This window comes from Sceloporus occidentalis, unplaced genomic scaffold (genome assembly GCF_023333645.1).
Source record: "Sceloporus occidentalis isolate IW3139 unplaced genomic scaffold, rSceOcc1.0.p SCAF_93, whole genome shotgun sequence".
In the NCBI taxonomy this organism is placed as follows: Eukaryota; Metazoa; Chordata; class Lepidosauria; order Squamata; family Phrynosomatidae; genus Sceloporus; species Sceloporus occidentalis.
Window position 1 is genome coordinate 3,392,897 of NW_028317073.1, and position 8,973 is coordinate 3,401,869.

An 8,973-nucleotide genomic window follows, 5' to 3' on the forward strand; every position below is an offset into this window, starting at 1 on the left:
TTTTTCAGTTGGAAGCAGCAGCAATTCTCCCACAATGATCCCCCTGGGGCATTGGATAGACATAATTTTTCCAAATTCATATTTTCTGAATAACACATTGATTTGTTTCCCGATTCATTGAAAGAATATATTGGGTTTTCATAAGTAGTGTTAAGATCTACTTCTGAATTTTCCCTCTTTGTTCAACCACTTCAACAATAATTTACCATGATTCCACTACGGTAAACCCTTTTTAAAGGGATAAGGATAAGATTGGTTTTTTGGCCCAAATCATTTATTTGGTTTAAACTTTCTAGAACACATGATTCAATTATACAGTTATACTATATCAGAACCTAAGCACATATTACGAAAATTACAAAGATTTATAGTAGCTAAAAAATAAAAGATCTTGAAGTAAAAACAAACTATATGATTTAAATACTACATTTTGTTAAATGGTATAATTAAAAAGTTTTTGGTACTATGGTACATTCTCTGCTGAGAGATTTATGTAGAATGTTTATAAAGATCCCCAATATAGAATTATTCTTTAATTCTTTAGATTTCCACTATAATGCTATTATTTGACAAGAATAGATTTTAATGCAAAAAAGAGAGTTCTTATCTTGTATTTCATACCCTGTGACACAATGACTTCCACAGTTTTGAGTAATGCGTCTCCTAGCGCATAAAACATGTTTTTTTCATCAGCAAGTACACTCTGTAGATTATATATTTTCATAATATTAATAATAAAAAAAGAAATTGTAAAAGCAAATACTAAACTCACTGTCTACAAGATATTTCAACTACCACTTTAATATAAGAACTTTGTACTGATACTTTTAATTCCTGACACTACTCAGAAAGCAGTTGCGTTAAAACACAATAATAAAAATAGGTTTTCTTTGGTTAACATAACCATTAAAATGTACCCAACAGTTTCCATTTTCTGTGGCGCTGCCTTTTAATACAGACTGGCCCATTAGAACGTTGTGTAATGTAATTCAAGTACCCTTTTATGAAGAAGTGGTTGTTAAAACTATTCAATATCACCTTCTCCATTGCCACTTGCTAAGCCCTGGGCATCCCTTTCAGGTAAAAGCCCATATTCGTTCAGATAAGATTCCACATCCCCAGCAAAAAATTCATCATTTAAATTTTCAGTAATACTAATGAAATTGCTGAGGAGTTCACCTGCCTTGTACACAAGCACAGTTGGGAGGACATCTTTTGAAAATCTCTCCCCAGCCCCTGTATCAGCTGATTTTATTTTACAGAACTTAACGGTTGGATACTCTAAAGCCAGGCAGGTTAGACAATTATTTAGTGCCTCACAACCCTTAATATCATCAGCATAGATATGAACAATAACCGTAGTACTCTTCTGCTCCTTCTCTATAGCTTCCAGAAACTCATCCCCACTCTTAAGTTCACAAAGATACCCATACTTTGGACCAAAGCTCAACCTCTGGTGCATGTTCTTCATACACTGTTTACGATATTTTTGCAAACAATTTTCATCCTCCTTGTCATGAATTAATTCATATTCTTGCATGCTCATCTGTAAAAGAACCACAAAGACTTCTAAATATTGTAGCAAAAGTATATTCACTCTTGTAGTCAAGTTCTACGCATACATTTCACAGAAGGTAAGACTCATTTGACCCATGTAGTCAGTCCATTTGGAGGAACCCATGAGATAAAAACCGCTTAAAGAGACGTATACTGTTATTGTTTATTTTTTAACTTTCTGTTCACAATTAAATTTATGCATTAACAAAATACTGTAGATTATTTTATACATTGCATTAGGAGAACTGCAAACAAACACATACAGTGGGGCAAAAAAAGTATTTAGTCAGCCACCAATTGTGCAAGTTCTCCCACTTAAAAAGATGAGAGAGGCCTGTAATTTTCACCATAGGTACACTTCAACTATGAGAGACAGAATGGGGGGAAAGAATAAGGAAATCACATTGTAGGATTTCTAATGAATTCATTGGTAAATTCCTCGGTAAAATAAGTATTTGGTCACCTACAAACAAGCAAGATATCTGGCTCTCACAGACCTGTAACATCTTTTTTAAGAGTCTCCTCTGTCCTCCACTCGTTACCTGTATTAATGGCACCTGTTTGAACTTGTTATCAGTATAAAAGATAGCTGTCCACAACCTCAAACAGTCACACTCCAAACCCCACTATGGTCAAGACCAAAGAGCTGTCGAAGGACACCAGAAACAAAATTGTAGACCTGCACCAGGCTGGGAAGACTGAATCTGCAATAGGCAAGCAGCTTGGTGTGAAGAAATCAACTGTGGGAGCAATTATTTGAAAATGGAAGACATACAGGACCACTGATAATCTCCCTCGATCTGGAGCTCCACGCAAGATCTCACCCCGTGGTGTCAAAATTATCACAAGAACGGTGAGCAAAAATTCCAGAACCACACGGGGGGACCTAGTGAATGACCTGCAGAGAGCTGGGACCAAAGTAACAAAGGCTACCATCAGTAACACACTACGCCGCCAGGGACTCAAATCATGCAGTGCCAGACGTGTCCCCCTGCTTAAGCCAGTACATGTCCGGGCCCGTCTGAAGTTTGCTAGAGAGCATTTGGATGATCCAGAAGAGGATTGGGCGAATGTCATATGGTCAGATGAAACCAAGGTAGAACTTTTTGGTAGAAACTCAACTCGTCGTGTTTGGAGGAGAAAGAATGCTGAGTTGCATCCAAAGAACACCATACCTACGGTGAAGCATGGGGGTGGAAACATCATGCTTTGGGGCTGTTTTTCTGCAAAGGGACCAGGACGACTGATCCGTGTAAAGGAAAGAATGAATGGGGCCATGTATCGTGAGATTTTGAGTGAAAACCTCCTTCCATCAGCAAGGGCATTGAAGATGAAACGTGGCTGGGTCTTTCAGCATGACAATGATCCCAAACACACCGCCCGGGCAACAAAGGAGTGGCTTCATAAGAAGCATTTCAAGGTCCTGGAGTGGCCTTGCCAGTCTCCAGCTCTCAACCACATAGAAAACCTTTGGAGGGAGTTGAAAGTCCGTGTTGCCCAGCGGCAGCCCCAAAACATTACTGCTCTAGAGGAGATCTGCATGGAGGAATGGTCCAAAATACCAGCAACAGTGTGTGAAAACCTTGTAAAGACTTACAGAAAATGTTTGACCTCTGTCATTGCCAACAAAGGGTATATAACAAAGTATTGATATGAACTTTTGTTATTGACCAAATACTTATTTTCCACCATAATTTGCTAATAAATCAGACAATGTGATTTATGGACTTTGGTGTCTCATTCTGTCTCTCATAGTTGAAGTGTACCTATGGTGAAAATTACAGGCCTCTCTCATCTTTGTAAGTGGGAGAACTTGCACAATTGGTGACTGACTAAATACTTTTTTGCCCCACTGTACATTGAGAAGAGAAAGGGCTTTAATTTCGTTGGACCTATCTTTTATTCATGAAATAATCATGAGGTAAAATATTATTCTTGTAGCAGTACATATAATGCTGTAGGGTAATGCCAAAAGTAGGTGACATTTTTCTCTTGAATGTGTTTGGTTACAATTGTAGTGATTTGTATAGTTTCTGTGTTCTCCACAATACTTCTCAAACTAGCTCACAATAGTAAACGCCTTTGATAAGGACCCAGTTTTATTCCAGAAAGGGATAAAGAAAATACATAGGCAATACCTCTATAAATGCATTGTAGCTGATGTATAGACCCTGTGTAGCTAAGGATATCACCAAACAACATATTAACGTTGTACTTTCTTGGGATAATAAGAGAATAACTAAATGCCACATGATTTATAATACCCCCAAATATGGCCATACCCAGGGACTCATGGAGACTATCCAGGTGAAGACCTGCTTCCCCAGGTAATTTCCCACCTACTCCCCAGCCACTAAAGTTTATCTGGAGCTAGCCTTTTCCCTACACCTGGCTAGCCTCAGCGAGGTATTCTGGCCTATGCTGAATAGGCGTGCCTTTAAGACATCATATCCTGGCGCTCTGTTGGAGGATGTGGTAGTACGGCTTTGGTTCCTGGTAGTCTACTATGGGAAGTTCCCAGGTATGAATATGGCATTTATAGGGTAAGCAGAGAAAAACTAGACAATACTAAGTAGTCTCAATAGAAGAAAAGCTTAAAGACATACTACCACAATAATAAGATTTAATTTACTGAATCTAAAAAAATAATGTGTATTTCAAAATTTATGTGTTCACCTTTTGATGTCAAGTATATGACAGAAATGCTTAAAATAACATTTACATGTTAGTTTCCTCTGTAGTAGGAATTTCATTTCCTTAATGGTATCTTGTTATCTCCTGATTCTCATTATGGAGGGAGCGGGTTGTTGGTTCTGTTCTGCTTCTTACTAATCTAGCGTCCCGGCTATTGCCTCTTTTCTCTTCTCGGTTTTGGCCCTAACAGTGCCCACTGTTGATTACTAGCTCAATAAGTTTGAGGGTATGAAAATCACCTTTTGAGCTCCGCCTCAGCTGCCCAAAGGTGAGTTATAACACTCCCTTACTACACAGTACAATACACAGGCATGTCAATAAAATAAAATATTTTAGTAAAATAACTAAATAAAAAAACAAATAAAATAGACACATAACATGCAACATTTCCTTTTTTGATGTTAAAGTCCATTTGAGTCAACCATAATCATATAGTTAGACAGTAATATTTTGTCAAAAATCACATGTAAAGGAGGACAAATATTTACATAACTGTTATGGAGCATGGTGATTAATGCCTATGTAATCATTAATCTGAATAACAAAACCCAAAGATAAAACTCATGGCATCATCAGATATTTACTATTCTGAATGCTTTACCCAAGTTGACCCCATACTCTACACCCACAACACAAACATCTGCACCTCTTCTTTTATTCTTCTTATATCTTCACCTCTGTGTACTCACCCAGCAATCCCAATAAAGAACTTCAGACGAACCTTAAACTTTATTTTAATAGCCCATTACTAGCCTAAATTCCCAAATGCTATCCCTCACATACTGAAGCATTTTTATAAAGAGTATTTCTGGATCAAAGTGGAGCAGCCACCACAGAAAGAAAGCAAATGTTGTGGATACTTAATTCACATTTTGTGCATTATTGCATTTGGTTTCTTACTGTTACTCACCTGTCCTCGGTTCCCACGTTGCCGCAACAGCCGCCGCGTAGGAGAGGGAGACCCCCCTCCAACGCACGGCTACCTCCGCAGCAGCCGCCACGAAGGAGAGGGAGACCCCCCCTCCAACGCACGGCCACCTCCACAGCAGCCGCCACGAAGGAGAGGGAGACCCCCCTCCATCGCACAGCCACCTCCGCACCAGCAGCCACGGGGGAGAGGGAGACCTCCCTCCACCGCACGGTCACTTCCGCTGACAACCTCCGAAGTGCCGCGCAGGAGAGGCAGACCTCCTGGCACACGGCGCCCTCGAGTGGCGAACTCCTTAACTGCAGGTCTTTATGAAGGGAGACTACGCCACACTCAAGATGGTCGCGATTCCCGGACACCGGAAGTGATATCATGAGGGGTTGATGGGAGATTCGGACTTCCTCTGCGGTTCCCCATTTAAACCTCTCAGACCAGCTACACCTTGCCTTCTGATGGTCGTCTATGCCTTGTGCTAGTGCCCAGATAGCGTTTACCTTACTGATTCCTGTGTTTGACCTCGGCTTGCCTGACTATGTTGTTTTCCTGTATCCTGACCTCGGCTCGTTTATTGTTTATCCTGATCTCCTGAATCCTGACCTCGGCTACGTTTATCGACTATCCTGCTCTCCGGAATCCTGACCTCGGCTTGTATGAACTGTTCTGTCTTGGAATCCTACCTGACCACGGTGTCTCCTTACTACTTGTACGTGACACTTACCTTACGAGTAAATTTTTCTCTTGCGTCTTTTTCTTCTTTGCTCTGTGATTTGTAGGGAGAGGACATTTGCCTGAGGATTTCTTTTTTATTTGGAGGGATTGCTTCTTGGTCTTCGCTCACTAGTTTAAACTTTCTCCAGTCATTTATAACTCCCTTTGGTCCTGGAGTTCCCAAAGCAAAATAAATAAATAAAATAATGTAAAACAAATGAAGAATAATACATATACATACAGTATATCCAATCTTTTGAAGATTTAGCTTGCTTTTATAAAAACATAATAAATAGGTGCCTGTGTGAAACTTTCCATGTTTTTTTGACAACCACCTGACATCACGAGTAAATTCAGCACTATTATAATTGAAGGGCACATAAGTGGCCACTAATGGGTAATTTTGCAAATTATATAGAAGGGAACTCTTCCCTAGTTGTCATCATCATGGAATAGGACATAGACAGAGATTTTATACCATTTGTGACAGAAATGTAATTATTGGTGCTAAATTGATATGAAACTTATTTTTTAATATAGAATATCCATTAAAGAATTGTCTTGAAGGAGAAAAATCCACTAAGATTATTTGGAAAGAGGACCAGAACACTAACAATATTACATTTTGAGAATAAAGATTTTATGGTGTTTCTTTTCCCCTTAATAATAATGCTGTAATTACATATGAAAACTCATTAAAAAAGCAGAATTTACACTATAGTGTTAAATAAATTATCATCTCCTCTAGAATTTTTTAGTTACCTGTGTTCATAGCAGATCCTTCAAAATCAGTTTCTCCTTCGACACTATGAGTGTCAATGTCTTCCATGGTTTGACCAGGGTCTGTTGAGTAAAATATAAACTTTATAAAAATAAAACAATATTTTAATGGCAGTAAAGCACATTGTCCACTGGGCCATCTCTCCACTGGCAACGAGCGGAAAAAAAACAGGTATGGTAGATACCACAAGCTGAAAAAGGCAGAAATCGAAGATGAGAAAAAACACTCCTTTCTTATACTACTACTACTAGAAAAGTAACTCTTATAAGTAAATCTTTTGAAAAGACAATTGAAACAAAACAAGCTTGTGGCAAGCTCCGTTACAGCAGATCTGTCAGTGATGCAGGCTCCTGCTGATAGACGAGAAGTCCATGCTGCCTTCAGTCCAAAAAATCATTGTGCCACCTTTTTTTTGACGTCCATAGGGATGTCCATAGTACGTCCATAGGGATGTCAATTGGTTAAGACTCAATCACTGGATTTCCACAGCATCTGACAAAATGGTGCTGTAGGAATGTGGTGCATAGCCTTCATGTTGGGTTACCTGACCCTAATCCTATACACAGGCAAACTTTTTTTTTAGCACAAAGTAATTGTTAAAGATAAATTAGTCAATCTACTCTGCATAAAACTTCAAATAAAAAGCATACCAAGTAAAGTATTACATGTCTACTTTAATGCTGCTGACAGATGTTTTGACATTCCAATTTTTGGACAAGCTTGCTAACAAGTTTTTCTGGCATCAATTTAAAGGTAATAAATTCTCAGTTATCTATTTGTGAGAAATATAAGAATGCAAAAAAACAGAATGTTGCAGAATCTTGTAATACCTTTTTTATTGGACTAACAGTATTTAAAATAATAGACGAGCTTTCGGGAGTCCTCCCTTTATCAAGTCAAAAGCATTTCTGACCAAGCAAGTGAAAAACACAGTTTAAAACTGACCAGTACATGTTCTGATACAGGGTTAAAACAGGGGTTAAAACAACACGGTAGAGAATTTGCAGACAAAAAACTAAGAGGGTCGTAAATAGTAAATAGTGGCATATACTGAACAGATAAGGCTAGAGGGGGAGCAGGGGTGAGCGTGTAGGAGAGAGAGAAGAAGAGAAATATATAAACATACATTTAATTTGTACTAGGTGGGCCAAGGAACCATTATGCTTTGCCAGATGTTTCCATGTAATCTTCTGTTAGGACCTTTTAGGGCTTTATCCTGGCATCTTGGTTAAAAGCCAATTCATAATATATTAGGTAGCTGGACAACATAGCTATATCTCTAATTAGTGTTAAATATATGAGTGGTCGGGTGATATGCATGTGATATATATATAGCCAAGAGGTAAGAAGTTAATATAATTGGATTAAGATAAACAAATCAGTCTGAGATGATGAACAGGACTTCCATGTTTGCCACAAATAACTGCAGTTTAAAAGAGGTTATTGGATTACTCGTTATATCCGATTTGAGAGAATTACTACATAGTCAAGAGACGTGAATCAGTTCTGCCTTGTGAAACAGGAGTTCAACTTGTAAGGGGTGAAACTGCACATTAGTGGAAGATGGGGTTTTGTAGTAGACTGTCCCAACTTAATGCATGTAAGGGACAATTAAGGGTGCATTTAATTATACTAAACACATTCTATGCTTTTTAAGGTTATTTAAATAATATACTGTATTCCTTAACTAATACTACTAATAAGGGAATGATGATGAGTGGAAAAGTAAGGCTCAAAGGCTGAAAACAAAGTTTGAAATAATGTATGGGGATTGGAGAATAAAGAAAATTCAATCTGAATTTTCTGAAAGTTCTGTGGGGAACTTTTCTGATTTAGTTTTCTACAAAAAATACTTTGAGCTCTTATACATGTATATATGTATCATTTTTTATGTAATGCTTTACTGTCTAGAACATCCTGTACATAGTTTTGGAGTTATATTTGAATCCTCATATAAAAAATATAACCACCCAAGGAAAATTATAAATCTTCATAAACAGACAAGGCTTTAAAATGGTTCATGTTACACTTCACAGAAAGGTTCAGTAATAAAATGAATTGTGCTAAAACTATGTGGACCACCCATCTTATAAACCCAATGTGACCTGAATGTCATTAAAGCTAACTTAAGTGGGCTTACTTGTGACCCAAGAAGTTTCCAGACCTGCACTACTTGAGCAGGACCCAATGTTTCTCCTCTGCCAAGGACGAAGGAAAAACAGGGCATCTTAAATATTAATTTGACTTTCAGGAAAATGATTTAACACCATATTTACAGAACAAGAACACATAAATTAACTGGCTT

General features: G+C 38.1%; 1 protein-coding gene across 1 annotated transcript; it reads right to left on the reverse strand.

The window, feature by feature from the left end:
- Positions 1 to 1,024: 1,024 nt before the first annotated feature.
- Positions 1,025 to 6,716, reverse strand: LOC149284442 (phosducin-like). The gene is made up of 3 exons (XM_089496728.1): positions 6,650 to 6,716; positions 5,898 to 6,058; positions 1,025 to 1,546 (listed from the first exon to the last, which is right to left on the reverse strand). The coding sequence occupies exons 1-3, from the start codon at positions 6,714 to 6,716 to the stop codon at positions 1,025 to 1,027; spliced, it is 750 nt and encodes a 249-aa protein (XP_089352854.1).
- Between the last annotated feature and the right edge of the window lie 2,257 nt (positions 6,717 to 8,973).

Excerpts from the sequence above, each read along its gene's own strand:
- LOC149284442 (XM_089496728.1), bottom strand. The coding sequence starts at position 6,716 with ATGGAAGACATTGACACTCATAGTGTCGAAGGAGAAACTGATTTTGAA. Across the intron at positions 6,059-6,649 it reads AGGATCTGCTATGAACACAG|GACCAAAGGGAGTTATAAAT; the intron begins GTAACTAAAAAA and ends TGGGAACTCCAG. Across the intron at positions 1,547-5,897 it reads GAGAAAAATTTACTCGTAAG|ATGAGCATGCAAGAATATGA; the intron begins GTAAGTGTCACG and ends GTTCTTTTACAG.